Source organism: Lepidochelys kempii, chromosome 11, assembly GCF_965140285.1.
Source record: "Lepidochelys kempii isolate rLepKem1 chromosome 11, rLepKem1.hap1, whole genome shotgun sequence".
NCBI classification, from domain to species: Eukaryota; Metazoa; Chordata; order Testudines; family Cheloniidae; genus Lepidochelys; species Lepidochelys kempii.
Window position 1 is genome coordinate 41,258,278 of NC_136390.1, and position 18,350 is coordinate 41,276,627.

Below are 18,350 nucleotides of genomic sequence, written 5' to 3' on the forward strand. Positions count from 1 at the left end.
AACTATAAGCATGTGAAAATTCACTAGCATCATACCCCCCGACCTCCCATTCTGAAGAATATGTTGTCCTCCTTAGTTTTCCCATAATGTTTGCATTTTGAAACTCTCCTTTGCTTAAGGAGATAAAAGTGTCAGGTTTAATTTTCTCTACGGCGTGGACGTTATGGAAGTGCTGTAAGAAACCTGTAAGAAAAAACAGTGTCTTTATTATTGATGCTAATCTGCAGGGTCCTGAATTGCACAGAAAATGCAGGGAGGGTCTAATCTATAAACTGTTCCATCATGGAGTTTGTAAATTCGTAGATTTAGAAAGTGTAATGAAGACACGATGAATAGGTCACTGAGTGTAGCTTGTGGCACCTTAGAGACTTACCAATTTATTTGAGCCTAAGCTTTCGTGAGCTACAGCTCCGATGAAGTGAGCTGTAGCTCACGAAAGCTTATGCTCAAATAAATTGGTTAGTCTCTAAGGTGCCACAAGTACTCCTGTTCTTTTTGTGACTACAGACTAACACGGCTGTTACTCTGAAACCTGAGTGTAGCTTGAAAACCTGCTGTCATGTTGGTTTTACAGATTTTCAAGGCTCCTAGTAATAAGCAGGCTGCTGGTGATTTGAAAGCTACTGTTGCCTTTTGTAAGACAAAAAGGAAAGGAGTACTTGTGGCACCTTAGAGACTAACCAATTTATTTGAGCATGAGCTTTCGCCACGAAAGTACGAAAGTACTCCTTTTCTTTTTGCGAAGACAGACTAACACGGCTGTTACTCTGAAACCTTTTGTAAGACACTTTTTCTTAGGGCTCGTACCACAAATGGAATGCATTCTAAAAAATCTTCTGTAAATATTTGGTTCTTTTAATCTGTGGGATCATTGCAAATGTTCCCAAGCAGAGCACTTTTGTTTATCGCATTTTCTTTTTATTTACAGACATGGCAGTAACAAGCTAGGTCTTGCATTGAATACTGTATTTTCCTCATTATCTCAGCTTTGAAAGATGGCATGCTTGGGACTCCATTACTCACCCTGATATTGTGAATCTTTACGCAGCCTATCCTTAGCACACACGCTTCCTCAGCATGGGATAATCTAACCTCTCTGTGAGTAAATGTCCTTTGGCATTAATTTTGACTGAGGGAAGGCTCCTTTTTAGTTACATTGAGTCATATTCACCCAAAGCCAATACAAAGTGGCGTGAATTGCACCTCCTTGTGGCAGCCTGCACCCCAGGTGGGAGGATTATTCTGACAGGAAAGCACTGATGATACTGATGCCTGCCTTCTCTCAAGCTGTCTGCTGTAGGGGGGGGAGGGCAGCTTTAGTTTCTATTCAGGCCCCTAAAGTCATTTAGAGTACAGATTTCTAAGGGGAGGCAGTGAATCGGTGCCTCCCCCATAATGTTGACTTTACTGCATTGCTGTACTGTTCCCCTGAGCAGGCCCACCCCAGTGCAGTGGGAGGGTCTTCTAGTGGCATAAATCCGACTATCTGCCTTTCAAGCTTTGTGTCTTGTTTGCTGTGGCTTCCTCTGGAACACTGGGCTGCATGTGGCTATAGCTGGACGTAAGCAAGGAAGATAGTGAATGATTTTCCAAAGTTTAAGCATTGTGAACCCAAATAATTAAGCAAATAATATCGGAGCTGAGCTGAAATATTGGACCTCTTATACTGCTAGAGACCATCTATGAAGTTTAGGGGTGCTTAGAACTGGGGTTGTGTTTTAAATAATGGTAGGTTTCTATAGCACAGAAAGCCACAAGGGATTCCAGCAGCCCTAACATATCAGCTCACTGTGGTGTTGGGTATCACTGGTTGCTTGTGTGTGATTATATCTCTCCCTTTGTGGCTGACCCTAGCAATTATAAAGGCTAGTTACATACCACAGCAAAGAGTTCTCAACAGAAGTGTAAAACTTGCACTTTTGGTGCTGAAGGTTGAATGCCCGCTGACAGCATTAGTGTCTGTGTGTATGTGGCTGTGGTTCATTAAGAGTTCTCTAGGTATTTTTCACTGAGTTAGTCCCAAATCATTTTTGGAAATGACGTATATTACCTGTTTGCTTTCATAAGCAGGGTAAGTCAGGAAGCATATTAAAGAATTAGCCAGAGAACAAACTACAGTGCTGCAGTTGACAAGGAACATGATGTGATGGTGAGAAATGCACATTTTTTAAAAACTAAGGGCAAAATTCTCTTCTCTGCTGCTCTCTGTGGGTCTCTTAGTGTTGTCATTGGAAGTTTCATACACAGGAGGAGCTGAATGTGGCATGCAGAATAGATACACAATATGGAAGAGAGGAGAATTTTGTAAGGGTTAATGCCCCAGGAATACTTCGTTATGATTGCAAATATTTTGCTTCTCATAGTTTGTAGGTGGCTTATGGGTGAGGTTTAAATGATATATTACTAAGCTTTTAGATGTGTAATAATTTGTCTAAAAATAGGGTTGGGTTATTAAGATGAATATACCAGTTGTAGCTTTTGTTACTGTTTAGAATACAAGGCGTTCATTCTTTTAGTGCCAGAACTAACGGCATTTTTATGTCCAATTCTACACAGAAGAAATTTTGAAAAAGTAATTCAGGCATCCATTAAAATCCAGCAGACAGCATATTTAAAGCAAATACATCAAGCCAGTCCCACAGGGCAAAGTATAAGCCTTTTTAATTAAAATTGTATTATGAGAGAAGTTTTGTGGTTCAGTTGTTAATGTATACTTAGTTGACATCAACATGCATTTAAACTAGTTATTTTGTTCAAATTCAACTCAGTGCATACATAGCCAGGCTAAAAGATACAGCCTACCTTATTAATTAGTGTTAGTATTCCCTTGGGTACAAGCTGATTGCCTGACCATTCCAAAACTTTACCCTTAAGCATGACAGCACTATATGATTGAAAACAAAACTGCCTGTATGTATTCCCTATGGTTTTGTATTAAATAGGACAATTTTTCCCATAGTATTATTTCCCAGGTTAGTGGGGAGTTACTTAAATCCCAGACAGCAAGTTACATAAGCTTTGAGTGCTACTGATCATGTCTACACTGTAATAGTATTCACTGAAGAACAATATAAATTACTGTATACCAGTTATGATTGTATAGCTTACAGTGATGTAGTGGGCACTATTTTCATCAGTCCAAAGTTCAGACTGTTACTGCAGTTTAAATATTGAAACAGTGTATTAATGTGTTTACTATGCTTTTTGTGGTTTTGGAATCTGCTGTTTATTTAATGGAATGGAATAATTAATTCAGAATTATCACCCTCAATTTACAGTTTGTTGGGACCTATATTTTATACTGTGTCTAGCCTAAAAACTGTAGGCAAGATAATAATATGCAGTACAAAAATTCTTACTGATGTACACTATATTAATTCTTCACACAATGCACAGTCACCCTGTGGAACTCATTGTGATGGGATATTGTGAAGTCAAAAGTATAACTGAGTTCAAAAAAGAATTAGATAGGTTCATGGAGAATAAGTCTATTGTTGGCTATCAGCCAAGATGGTCAGGGACACAACCCTGTGCTCTGGACGTCTCTAAACATCTGGCTGCTACAATTTGAGACTGGATGACAGGGGTGGATCACTCTATATAGTGCCCTGTTCTGTTGTCTTCCTACCATGGCCAGTGCCAGATCATTCAGAGGGAGCGAAGATACTGAGTTAGATGCACCATTGGTCTGACCCAGTATAGCCATTCTTATGATATTTTCTTAATTAGTGGCCTTCCCTCCTCCCTGTAAGATAAAATAGCTTGTTAAATTTGGTTTAATTTCAAGCAAGCCTTACAAAAAGGTGCATAAACACTCATGTGTCACAGTTCTGTGTACTATATTAACTTATGCTGGAAATCATATACTCTGGGTGGGTCAGGAAGGGAGGTGAGTGGAAATGCATTATGACTTTTGATAAAGCCAGTGCAATGAACACAGATCAAAAGAGCAAGCACTTGTTTTAAACGATAAAGCGTTTATTATAGCTTTAAGATAGGGCATTTCTCACTGGCCATTAATATACAGCTCAGGTGCATGTGAAGCACAAGAGAGCAGACCTCATGAATGCAAACATCACATCACCCCACAAATGGAATGTATATCTGTATCTTATTGATTTTTTCACTGTTTTTCAGAAATATCGACAGTATATGTCAGGACTTCTGGCTCCTCCTTATGGTGTTATGGAAACTGGCTCTAACAATGACAGTAAGTAAAAATATATATGTATTTGAAAATCAGTTTTAAAAAAGTTCCTCCTCTTTAGATATTGGAGTTTTGTTCTCTTTAAGCATTGCAATGCATGATCCTTTTTTAGTGTGGGCAGGAAGCGGTGTCAGTGTCCACCATAAAAAAAAAAAACAAACAGAAGTGATGGTGTGCCCCAGCTTTCTTTCTTTTACCTACCCATTTTTCAGCTGATGGCAGTGAGAAGTGGGGGATAGCCTGGCACAATTACCTACTACACACCAGTCAATTTGAGGACTACATTCAGTTTTTGTATTAAGTGCTGAGGGCAACATTTCCAAACATGTGTGCCTATCTAGGTACCTAAATTCACATTTAGATATCTAAATTGAAATCATAGAATCATAGACTTTAAGGTCAGAAGGGACCATTTTGATCGTCTAGTCTGACCTCCTGCACAACGCAGGCCACAGAATCTCGCCTACCAATTCCTGTAACAAACACCTAACTTATGTCTGAACTACTGAAGTCCTCAAATTGTGGTTTAAAGACTTCAAGGTGCAGAGAATCCTCCAGCAAGTGACCCGTGCCCCACGCTGCAGAGGAAGGCGAAAAACCCCCAGGGCCTCTGCCAATCTGCACTGGGGGAAAATTCCTTCCCGACCCCAAATATGGCAATCAGCTGAACCCTGAGCATGTGGGAAATGAAGTCTTTGGGAACTGTAGATGCTCAGCACTTCTGAAAATCAAGGACGTTTATTTAGGTGCCTGAATATGGATGTAGGATGTCTAACTTTAGTTGCTCAAATCTGCTAACGTTGTCCAGTACATTTATACATTTGGTATATTTGTTGTATCTGCAGTGCTCATTGCTGCGTTCCATGGGATTCATATGATGTCTTAACACAGAACATTTTTCTAAAGAAACACATACCAATATGTTATGTTTTATAGAAAAATTGGTTGTTATGGGCCGTGCTATTTTTTTTTATAAATATTAAAACACAGTTTTATGTGAGTTTTATATCTGAGTTTTATGTGTGCCCAGCCAAATGCCCATGTACAGTCTTGAAATCTTAAAATTGGAGGCCTGCTTAACCTGCATGTAGGATTTACACATTTTTTATTCTTAATGGGCATTTCATCTTTATAGCCTTCGTATGTAGGTAGGAAGTACATTTTTCATTTCAAACTCACTCTAACTTACTAAACCTCATAAGTAAATGCACATGTACTCAAACTGCTAAGACCCTCCTAATTTTTTTATTACTTTCATGAATGGCTGCTTTAGTATTCAGAGAATGCACAATATGCTGTATTGATGTATTTCCTGTTTTCTTTTAGGGATGCCTGACAAGGAGAATATGTCTAGCAATACTCTTTGTCCAGTATCTAAAAACTGTAATAAGGTAAATCACACATCATTCTTCACTACTTTGACAATAAAAAAGAATAAATATAGCATTAAATTGGAAAAACAGCAAAACAATTAAAAGGGATGGGGGGGAAAGGTCCCAGTCCTGCAAAGGCTTAAAACACATGTGTAACTATTGCACGTGGAAAATCCCACGCTATAAGTGGGCTTTAGTCTTTGCAGGATCAAAGAGCAGTGGCTGAACTTTTCTCTCTCTCATTACTGGTCCAGGACCAGGACAGGAAAAAAAAAGTCTGTTATCTCAAATATTTTCAGCTACTGTTGAAGTTGGTGACAGCTGGTGCCTGGGTAGAACTTCACATCTGGGGCTCATCTCTATAATAAAGTCACAGGGATAAAAGTGTGAGGGTGAAATGCATCCCTGTGAAGCGGGCCAGTGCAAGCCAAGATACCATTATAGTCCTAATTCAGACCTATTTTGAGGATTTAAGTGGGTCTTACGTAATGCATAGCCTTTGTACTGTCCCCTTGCACAGGGCTGAATTTTACCTTATCTGCACAGAATAGCTGTAATCCCAATTCCCTTTCAGAAAGTGCTTCTCTGCCTTCATACTAACCAATTGGAACACACATACGATAATTTATGAGTAATGCTGTCTGGGTTTAAAATAACCACAATAGCAGGAAGAAATAATAGTATCAGGGTCTGTTCGTGCTGTGGCCTGGGTGGGAGAGTTACAGGGATATTTAATGTTGCTTGGATGTTTTTCTTTCTGAACATAGTAGTTTAAAATGATTCATTTACTTTGTATTTAAAAAAATTAAAGAAGTTTTAAGTGGACATTGGAAACCTCTCGACAGCAGATAAAGCAAAAGAATACTTTAGTCCATTTCATTCATGTGAATATAATTCAAAAAGAACAGGAGTACTTGTGGCACCTTAGAGACTAACAAATTTATCTGAGCATAAGCTTTTGTGGGCTACAGCCCACTTCATCGGATGCATGCAGTGGAAAATACAGTAGGACGATTTTATATACACAGAGAATGTGAAACAATGGGTGTTATCATACACCCTATAATGAGAGTGATCAGTTAAGGTGAGCTATTACCAGCAGGAGAGAAAAAAAACCCTTTTGTAGTGATAATCAAGATGGGCCATTTCCAGCAGTTGACAAGAACATGTGAGGAACAGTAGGGGGAAAAAATAAACATGGGAAAATAGTTTTACTTTGTGTAATGACCCATCCACTCCCAGTCTTTATTCAAGCTTAATTTAATGGTGTCCAGTTTGCAAATTAATTCCAATTCAGCAGTCTCTCGTTGGAGTCTGGTTTTGAAGTTTTTTTGTTGTAATATTGCGACTTTTAGGTCTGTAATTGAGTGACCAGAGAGATTGAAGTGTTCTCCGACTGGTTTTTGAATGTTATAATTCTTGACATCTGATTTGTGTCCATTCATTCTTTTACGTAGAGACTGTCCGGTTTGGCCAACGTACATGGCAGAGGGGCATTGCTGGCACATGATGGCATATATCACATTGGTAGATGTGCAGGTGAACGAGCCCCTGATAGTGTGGCTGATGTGATTAGGCCCTATGATGGTGTCCCCTGAATAAATATGTGGACACAGTTGGCAATGGGCTTTGTTGCAAGGATAGGTTCCTGGGTTAATGTTTCTGTTGTGTGGTTGCTGGTGAGTATTTGCTTCAGGTTGTGGGACTGTCTGTAAGCAAGGACTGGCCTGTCTCCCAAGATCTGTGAGATTGATGGGTCGTCCTTCAGGATAGGTTGTAGATCCTTGATGATGCATTGGAGAGGTTTTAGTTGGGGGCTGAAGGTGACGGCTAGTGGCGTTCTGTTACTTTCTTTGTTGGGCCTGTCCTGTAGTAGGTGACTTCTGGGTACTCTTCTGGCTCTGTCAATCTGTTTCTTCACTTCAGCAGGTGGGTATTGTAGTTGTAAGAACACTTGATAGAGATCTTGTAGGTGTTTGTCTCTGTCTGAGGGGTTGGAGCAAATGTGGTTGTATCGTAGAGCTTGGCTATAGACAATGGATTGTGTGGTGTGGTCTGGATGAAAGCCGGAGGCATGTAGATAAGTATAGCAGTCAGTAGGTACTATTTCCCCTTGTTTATATTTCCCCCTACTGTTCCTCACATGTTCTTGTCAACTGCTGGAAATGGCCCATCTTGATTATCACTACAAAAGGGTTTTTTTTTCTCTCCTGCTGGTAATAGCTCACCTTAACTGATCACTCTCGTTATAGGGTGTATGGTACTACCCATTGTTTCATGTTCTCTGTGTATATAAAATTGTCCTACTGTATTTTCCACTGTATGCATCCGATGAAGTGAGCTGTAGCCCACGAAAGCTTATGCTCAAATAAATTTGTTAGTCTCTAAGGTGCAACAAGTACTCCTGTTCTTTTTGCGGATATAGACTAACACGGCTGCTACTCTGAAATAATTCAAAAAGGAAAGCATTTGTTCTTACTTGTTCACTTCCACCTCTCCCTGTCTGCCTGTCCCTCTTCCTCAGAGATAGTGACCTTTCTTAATCATGTCTTTTAGCCTTTATTAAGCATACAGACACTACTGCATACGCAGTTCCTTTTTCCGCTCTGTTATTCACTAACAGCATAACACTTCCTGACCCAGCCTTATCCTGCATGAAAATTAACACTTTTCCATGAACTTATTAATAGTAATCCTATGCACTCTGATAGCACCTTCCATTCTAAAAGATTTCTAAAAACATTTATGAATTAAGGTCACAACACCTCTGTGAGGCATGATCATCTCCATTCTACATACGAGGAAACTCAGGCACAGAGAGGCTAGGTGACATACTTGAGACCACACAGGAAGTCGATAGCAGAGTTGAAGCGCAGTAGTAGAGCGGAAGTTCACTTGTGGAATCCCACAAGGATCGATGCTCTCTCCTGTCCTATTCAATGATCTGCATGCAGCCACTAGGTAAATATGGACTCAGGTGCCAGCAATATGCAGATGTCACACAGCTCTACCTATCTTTCACCACATATGGGTGGATGAGATCAGCTCAGGGATGAGATGAACTGGCTAAAACTGAACCCAAGCAAGACACAGGTGATGCTGGTGGGCAAAGGAAAGCATTTGAAAGGTTTGCAGCAATGGTGCAATCACTTCTGGTTGAAGGTACACATCCACAATTGGTCAATTCAGTCCATAGTTTAGGAATGCTCCTGGATTCCTCACTGCTGCTAAGCTTTCACATTGCAGCATCTGTGAGTAGGATGTTTTCTACTGTCTCCAGTTGGCTAGGAGACACCATCACATTCTGGTAAATGATGACCACACCTTTGTTACCTCTTGGCTGGCCTACAGAAATACAATATACCTGAGCATAAAGCCTTCAGCACTATGATGGCCTTCGCTTGTGGGGAGCATTGCCTCATAGTCTGGGCTTAGGCCCTTCAAACTGCAGAGGCGGGGTTTGGTAGTGGAGCCCAGGCCCTCCCACTCCACCAGACTCCAGCTCAGGGCCCTGTGAGGCCTATCAAAGGTCTGACACCTGGGAAATCTTAAGGCTGCCCTCCCTGAGCCACTTACTGTTATCCCAGGATTGTCCAAAATTCGCCGTCTGTGGCAAGGAGATGTGCCAGGAGGTCAGCTCACCGCTTGGCACCTCTTGTGGCCATGCGTGGTGTGGGGGCTCCTCCTCAGGGTGGCAGCTGTCTCATCTGGTGGCTTTGCCCTGGGCCAGGTCAGTACTCAGTCTCTCCCCTGCTGGGTTAGTCCATAGACAAAAAAAAGGGGAATTTAATGCAAACAAACTGAGTCTATAAGAGAGAGAGGGGAATGCATCCCCTCAGGGAGTATCTGCAGCAAGTAGGGTTGCCAACCCTCCAGGATTAGTCTGGAGTCTCCAGGAATTAAAGATTAATCTTTAATTAAAGATTGTCATGTGATGAAATCTTCAGGAATATATCCAGCCAAAAATTGGCAACCCTAGTAGAGTCTCTCTTCCCTCAGGGAGGCACCTTTGGGCAGTTGTTGTAGGGAGAGATCCAGTTTTCCCTTAGCTTTTTTTCTCAGGAGCTGTGAGTTGCAGGTCCAGTCTCTTTCCTGGCCTGCTCTCAAGTGAGCTGTTCTGCTCCCTTTTAGCTCCTCCTTCAATCCATGCATCTCTTGCAGGTGTGGCGGGGTGGGGCTGGCTAAGCCCAGAGCAGCCTAGTAACCCTCTGTTACCATTGTGGAGTTTGTGTACCCTATCACAAGCTCTTAGGAAATTCCACTCGGTCCAGAATGCTGCAGCTACTCTCCTCAGCAACACAGACTACTGTGAACACATCAAACCTGTCCTCCACACGCTACACTGGCTTCCCACAGAATGTCAAGTCAAGTTCAAAGTCTCAGCCCTTATCTTCAAGTTGCTCAATGGCCTGGGTCCAAGTTATCTAAATGATCAGCTAAAGCACTGGGATGAAGAATGTGGTTGACAATTTCACTTCTCTGGCACAATGTAACTTTCTACAATGAGGGTTAAGCTCCTCTGTGCAAGGCCCAGAGCTTTCTTGGGGGCCAGTCCAAGACAGGGGATGAACTCCCCCAGGAACCAAGGACCATCAGAAATTATATCACCTTCTTCTCTAAGTGAAAGGAGCCTTTCTTTTATATTGAGTTTTCTGACATAAACATATAGCCACACATTATATATTTAAGAACATTCCAAAACAAAACACTCTGCATACAAGTCTTCTTCAGAGAGATGAGAGAACAAACATGAGATGTTAGTCACTTTGCTCAGTGTACTACTGAAAGATGCTCAGATACTATGGTGATGAGTGTGGTATAAGAACCTATGTAGAACAGAATAGCTCATGACTCCTAGTTCTATGCCTTTCCCACACATTCATACTTCCTTTTATTTACCGAAAGTAAAAAAGCAAGTGCACCAAACAATATGTAAATGCACAAATATTTAGTTTACTGCATGTTAGATTTATTATCTGCATTTATGAATTATACCAATACTATAGTACCTGAACAACTTGTATCACTCTCATATCCTGCTATCAATTAAAGATTTGATTGACCTGGAAGATATGTCTGCAGGTCCAGAGTCTCAGATGTGTGGGGGTAGCTCTGCACTGATCCAGGATGCAAAGTTGCCCTAAATCCAACATTAATAGCCAGAGAAGTATTCCCCCTGTATAGATGAATCCTTGGGTAATGCAGAACCACTTGAACAGCTACTAGGTTCGTGCAGAAGCACATGTGCAGGGAAAATGGAGCATGTCCGGAGTATCCTTATGCCACAGTTATCCTAGGCTACTGGAATGGCCCTTAATGATGCTGGCAGTAGGTGCAGTTTAGAGCAGGGGTTCTCAACCTTTTTCTTTCTGAGGCCACCTATAAAAACTCCACCGCTCACCTGTGCCACAACAACTGGTTTTCTGCATATAAAAGCCAAGGCAGGCATTAGGGAGTAGCAAGCAGGGCAATTGAATGGGGCCCCAAGCTACAGGGGCCCCTGTAAAGCTAAGTTGCTTAGGCTTTGGCTTCAGCCCTGGGTGGCAGGGCTCATGGGCCCAGGCTTCATGAGGTGGGGCTTCAGCTTTCTGCCCAGGGCCCCAGCAAGTCTAATACTGGCTCTGCTTGGAGAACCCCCTGAAACCTGCTCATGGGCCCCCGGGGGCCTCGGACCCCTGGTTGAGAATCACTGGCTTAGAGCACCCTTCGAAGATCAGCCAAGCGCTGAGGTGGATAAGGTTTAAAAGAAGCTCTTTAAAATACTATGTGCTGTAAGAAAACATCCTGCATGGATCCTGACGTATTTCCAAATTTTTTGTTTTTATTATTTTCGTAGAACTTGCTTGTTTTAATTTTGCATGTACATATTCACAAATCTTTTCACATGGCTCATAAGTGTGCTTCAAATTAAATAGGATATATTTCACTCTTTAAGTATGAAATGTATTCATCTCTTATTCAGTTTATGTTAATTCTTTTAATAGCTCTAGAATAGATGATTTTCCATATTCACCATCTAATTATTTGAGCTGTATGTTCATAGCTTAATTTTTTTCTTTTGTCACCTTCTTCTTTTTTGATGAGTAACATACGATTTTTCTTCTAATGTATGCCTTCCAAGCATCCCACCATATGGGAGCATTTGGTATTCCTGGTTCAATTAAAATCGATCAAAAATGCGTTTCTGTCTGAAGAAAGCTGCAAAGTGATTTTCTGGTACCCAAAAGGAATTCATTTACATCTGAGGTTACTTTAGTGCACATTATTTAATACAAAGACACAATTAAACTGAGCATAAAATAACTGAAACAAAATATGAAATGATTGTGTTAATGCCATCAGTTATATTTTGGGGAATGGAAACAATCAATTCTAGACTCTCTTTCTTAAAAAATAGAACATAAATGCTTTCTGTTGGATTAGTTAAGTTTAATAATTGTATGATAGTGTCTCTTGAAATAGTTTTGAAAATTCTTATACAACTAAACCTAGAAATGACTGGGTCTAGTAGTTGAACTTAAACTTCCAGGCTAAGTGACAGAATCAATGATAATCTCAGATACATTTTGGAAAAAGTTATGGAAGAATAAGAAGAACACAGGAGAGTCCTGATTGTGTACAGGTGGAGCTGGGAGCCATGCCTCTGTTTAAGGTTGCTGGACACTTTCCATCATGGGACCCTATTTTCAATTGCTTATAACTTTTCCAATCTTTAACTTTTTGTGTTGATATTTTCCAGGCCAGGGGTCTGCCTGAGGCTGAAAGTTTCAGCTAAATTGGTTTGGCCATTTTGGAGAATGAGGTTGGGGGAAAATATGTTTGTCCATGTTAAAAAAAATAATTCTTTGTCTTTTCCTGGAGAAGCTCTAGGGCCTCCATGCAGGGACTTGAAATTTATCAGTGGGTGTCATGCTGGCATCAGGGATGCACCTTTTGCCATCCCCATAACACTTTGCCCAAGTTATAAGCCTCTGAAAAATCTCAGTTCGCACATGCTTGCTAGACAGATTTGTAAGTGTTCGATAGCTAAATTCTCCAAAGAGCCCATCTGCACTGGGTGCATTCTGCACATGCATGCCAGCTCAGGGCTGCAGGAACTGAACAAGCCTTTCTCTGTAGTTGTTTCTCCCAGCTGGTAGGGGCCTCTGTGGAGACGGGCACTGGAACTGAGAGGAGGAAGACTGTCTCTTTTGTGCTCTCAGTGCATCTCCTGTTGTCACCCTGGCAGTGAGAAGGAGCAGGAAGAAGCTGGCTGACTATTCCCAGGGGTTATGGAGATAGGGGAAGAGGGAATTGCAGGACCAAAACAGTAGGGGGAAGATGGCAGGGGTAGATAGGAGCAGAGAAAGACCCAAGCTGGGCGCATAGAGTCTCTAACCACTTTCCTACAGAACCTGGAATTGAACTCGGAAGTCTTCAGTCTTTGCATTCCTTTCCTGTCAGCAATTAACTGTGAAACCCTCTGCCAAAGCATGTGTCTTATCTTTCTCTAGTGATGGTCCCATAGAGGATAACACCCTACAACTTTTGTCATTTACTCTGTTAGCTCATGTGGAAGAGATCTGTGCTATGGACCTAAAAATCTCAACTCTGTTGATGTCCTATTCTGGGGATCAATATGGATTCTCAGGCTGGGATTTCTGGGTTTTTTGTTTTTGAATTAGGAAATTAAACCCAAAAAACTGTGTGATAAGAACATTAAAGTCAAGCATTCAAAAGTTAGTCAATGTCAGAATGTACAATTTTAATTAGGCCTCTTGTGTGTATGTATTATGTTATGGGCTTTAATTACATAATCACATTATTTTTTCAGTGGGACCCCTTACATTATAAATTCTAACCTCAGACAGTAACACTGACACATTGTTTTTGTTTTGGTACAGCCTAATTCCTCTAACATTGCATAGAAAATTAATTTAATATATGCCTTGTTTATGGAAAAATATATATCCCAAAAATAGGAAAGTTCTTATTTTTCATTTTTCTTCTTCTCACTGCTTTTGCTGAAGAATCTATATACACAATAAATTAGATGTAATTGGCATGACTTTTTGCATATAGATCTTGATATGAGCTTGGGAGCATACTTTGTTTGAACTCTCTGTTATGTTCTATTTTTAATCTGTTCCCATGTAGTCTCTTTATAGTTCTACTATATTAAAATAACAACATGGGCTCCCTCTGGTGGTCAACATAATACCTTTAAATACCCTTAACATTAGGTAATGTCTAAATAGCACAATGGCTACTGTCTGCTTTTTCTTTCAAGGTAATGAATTCAAATCCTGCTGAGTGTAATTTTATCAAAAATTCTTTAATTTGAGGACATTTTTCTTAACAAGACCTTTACAATACATACTCATATCTCTTTGGAAGTTATCTTTTTGTTTTGTTTCCTCTTTGATTTATTTGATAAACAATAATTTAAAATTGTATTATATCTTTAATAAATTATAGCATTTCTGGCTTTTTGGCTGTTGTCCCATATGACACTAAACTGGGAGGAGTGGTAGATATGCTGGAGGGTAGGGATAGGATACAGAGGGACCTAGACAAATTGGAGGATTGGGCCAAAAGGAATCTGATGAGGTTCAACAAGGACAAGTGCAGAGTCCTGCACTTAGCATGGAAGAATCCAATGCACCGCTACAGACTAGGGACCGAATGGCTAGGCAGCAGTTCTGCAGAGAAGGACCTAGGGGTGACAATGGACGAGAAGCTGGATATGAGTCAACAGTGTGCCCTTGTTGCCAAGAAGGCCAACGGCATTTTGGGGTGTATAAGTAGGGGCATTGCCAGCAGAGCGAGGGACGTGATCGTTCCCCTCTATTCGACATTGGTGAGGCCTCATCTGGAGTACTGTGTCCAGTTTTGGGCCCCACACTACAAGAAGGATGTGGAGAAATTGGAAAGCATCCAGCAGAGGGCAACAAAAATTATTAGGGGTCTGGAACACATGAGTTATGAGGAGAGGCTGAGGGGACTGGTATTGTTTAGTCTCCGGAAGAGAAGAATGAGGGGGGATTTGATAGCTGCTTTTAAGTACCTGAAAGGTGGATCCAAAGAAGATGGATCTAGACTATTCTCAGTGATAGTAGATGACAGGACAAGTAGTAATGGTCTCAAGTTGCAGTGGGGGAGGTTTAGGTTGGATATTAGGAAGAACTTTTTCACTAGGAGGGTGGTGAAACACTGGAATGCGTTACCTAGGGAGGTGGTGGAATCCCCTTCCTTAGAGGTTTTTAAGGTCAGGCTTGACAAAGCCCTGGCTGGGATGATTTAGTTGGGATTGGTCCTGCTCTGGGCAGGGGGTGGGACTAGATGGCCTCCAGAGGTCCCTTCCAACTCTGTTATTCTATGTTTCTATGACTTCTCACTTCTTAAAAGTTAGGCATGTGCTTAAATGGCTTGCTAGATCAAGGCTCTAGGTTGGTGTAATTGAGAACAGAATGTGGTCTATTCAAATAATTGGAGAGGCATGGGTGGAAAAGCAGTATTTGGTATTTTGTCAGCTCTAGATATATTTAATAAAAATATCTAAAAGAACTTTTAGTAGAAAGAAAAAGTATAATCTGAGTATTAATCATTTAAATGATAGCATTTTCTACATAAACAACCAAATTAATATTAATTTATTTTAATTGTTAAGCCCTTATTGGTAGCTCTAGGCACTTTAAAATAAGTAAAATGTACTGTTTACAAAGCTAAATTCATCAGATACAATATTGAACAGCCCATATGACATACCAATAATAGTCACTCTGGTCCACTATAATAACCACAGTAGTAATAAGCACAGTAATTCCACCTCTGGTTATATTGTCTCTCAATTTACCATTCCCAAATACCTGAGGAGAATGCTTACCTTTTAACATATCCAATAGGTTAACAAATCTGGGGTTTGTCTGGCTCCTAGCAGAATTCTTATGGAGAATTTTGACACTACTGTAAAATACTGGGTTTGTAGTAAAAGAGAGTGCATGAAGTACTGTAGCAAGATTGTAGAGGCGATGACAGAGTTTTTTGGAAAGTGATGATCTCAGTGTGGCTCTTGAATGAAATTTGTGTGTTGTAGTTTTGACTGAATTGATTTTCTGTGGTCTTGTCTACCTAGTGTGGCAATGTGCACGAGACAGGTGTGAATTCTAAAGTGCACCAATGTGGTGTGCACTAAATAGCCCGTGTAATCCCTGCTGGAGCAGACTAAAAGTTCCCTAGTGTGTGTTCATGTTCTTCATTTACATAGTTTGTGTAAGTGACCTACAATGTATATGCACTGTTATAAGTCCTAAACTTCTTGGGCTGTGTGCCACAATCTATTGTCCTAAGCACTGTCAGCATAGGATAGCAAAGGTAATAGTTTTGTATTTTCTGTTTAAAAACTGTTAATATGCCCTTTACACAATGATTTCTAAATAATATTTTTATGCAACCTGAACTATAATAGTTCTTTCTGGTGTCTGCTATAATATTTTGGCATCCATTATCAGATATATGAAAATATAATTTTCTTAGATGTCTTCATTTTGCACTTTGTGGAAATGCTTTGGGTTCAGTAATTATCAGATTCCATAGCAATTTGGCTGTTTTTAAAGACTGTGTGAGTGACTATAGTCACTTTGCAGTGAGTCACACTGGAGGCAGCATATGGTGGGAGAGATAATAAATACTGAGGTGTGAGGTGTGAAGGCGTTTGTGACAAATGCATTTTTATACATTAGTAATAAACTTCATCTTGAAAAATGTGCAGGTCTTTATATGTCACCAGATCTCTTTTGATAAGCAACATTATTAGAAAGGCTGCAGTTTTACATAAACTTGTCTTACGTAAGCTAAATTGTTAGAGAGTCAATAGGGGAGACTGAAAGACACCATGGACTTAAATGTCAGCAGTATGCAGATGATACACAGTTGTACATTTCCTTAACATCAAATGCAGAACCCATTTGTCCCAAAACATGTGTGAAGTCAGTATGTGGATGAGAAGTATCTGGCTGAAGGTGAACCCAGGCAAGAAAAACGTGGTGATGGTAGGAAAAGAGAGGTGCTTCGAAGAACTAGCTAGCATTCTTGCATCACCTGTCATCCAAGTCAACTGACAAATCATCCAAAAAGGTGTGGGGCTTTGGGGTCTTTCTGATCCTCACTGATCCTGGAGACCCAAATAGTGATGGCTGCCATGAACAATTTCTATTTGTAGCTGACCAGGAGACTAAGCTCTAATGTGACAGACACCAAGCTGACCAGGGTATTCCATCCTGTTGACACTTGCAGGATTAATTATTGATTGTTACTTGATTATTGCTATACCAGGAATGAACACAAGCTTTGAAAAAACTCCGGCTGGTCCAGAATGCCACAGCATGTCAGTTAACCAACATGGATGTTAATAGTCACTAACTTGGCCCTTCATCAGATACCTGATCTAGTTCAAGATCATAGTCCTGATCTTCAAAACTTTCCCATGAGTAAGATCATCTCTCCTCCTACAATCAAGACTTTCCACCACAGCGGCACTTCTCAGGAACAATGGAGCTGTCTACAGCAAGAGTAAGACTAATGAGAGATGGAGACAGAACTTTCTTGGTGGCTGGTCTTCAGCTGTGGAATCTTTTTTCCTGAGGAGGGAAGAACCTCACAACTCTCAGGTCCCAGTGAAATACCATTTTCTTCACTTTTATCTTCTCACAACAATCCCAAACAAGATCAGAATAGAATTAAATCTGCACAGGTGTGTTTGTGTATATATAGTAATTTAAAAACCTAGTCCAAATTACATTTCTACTTTGGGAAGCCCTGGCAATGAACCACTGCTCTGATTTTTCTTCTATGCCTTCAGCTACCACAGCGAGGTGCAATAGAAGCACCTAAAACTGGTTGCCAAACGTTTTATAGTGTGGGCCACAAACAGAGAGATTGTCTTGTGACCACCTCCTCTCCCATTCACAATTGCGAAACATCCCTGTGGCGACTACAGTTGTTCACACATGAAAGAGTATAAGTATAGATGTATTGTTAGCTGTCGTTGTCTACAAGCATGTTGTCTTTTTGGAACAAAGCTAATCATACTGTCTTCTTTTGTTTTTTGTTTTATCTTTCCTCTCTCATCTGTTCTTTTTTCTGTCTTCTGCAAATAAGAAGAGCCAACATCATGGGACCATGTAACAGGGTTCCACGACCCGTCCCTCTTCCTGGAGCCTGTTTGCCCACCCCAGTAAGGCTCAGCGAGGCCTCAGGATTGTGCAACACCCATGTCTTTATTTACTTAACGTTGTCCCACCAGTGTCCATCTATATACAAGCTTTACAGGTTTGGTTACCTCCCTTACAGGCAGAGTCAGCCTTCAGCTAGGAGGCCTCCAGCTCCATCCCTGACTGACTTCTCCCTTGCTGTCCCTCTCCATCTGGCTCCCTCCCAGCCTTTATAGCCCTTGGCATGTCAGGACGGCAGCTGTTGCCAATCTTCAGGACGGCATTAGGCCTTTTCCCTCAGCCCCAATCTGTTTTCCCTGATTGGAACTGACCAGGCAGGGCCTAATCAGGTGCTTCTGCACCAGCACCCTGCTAAGACCACCACCAGGTGCTCCCCTGCCTCTCCAGTTTGGGAATCACTGGCCTAGATACATAGGATTGCATACAATTGCTCTTTTCAGATACAATGGGCCAAATTAATCCCTAGTGTAACTCCAGTGACATCAATGGAGTTACTCTGGAAGCACGCTGGTGTAAATAAGAGCCAAATTTGTCAGTCTGTTTTAAATATGTGATTTA

At 40.8% G+C, this 18,350-nt stretch overlaps 1 protein-coding gene across 5 annotated transcripts in view; it reads left to right on the top strand.

The window, feature by feature from the left end:
* RAPGEF4 (Rap guanine nucleotide exchange factor 4) overlaps positions 1 to 18,350 on the top strand; it is a 227,678-nt gene that overhangs the window by 119,374 nt on the left and 89,954 nt on the right. For 4 of the 5 annotated variants that reach the window (XM_073305859.2, XM_073305860.2, XM_073305869.2 and 1 more), the window contains 2 exons: positions 4,138 to 4,210; positions 5,534 to 5,598. In XM_073305859.2, the coding sequence (XP_073161960.1) occupies positions 4,138 to 4,210; positions 5,534 to 5,598 (138 nt within the window). The remainder of the gene's footprint in view (positions 1 to 4,137; positions 4,211 to 5,533; positions 5,599 to 18,350) is intronic. The other variant, XM_073305867.2, reaches the window with a different exon arrangement.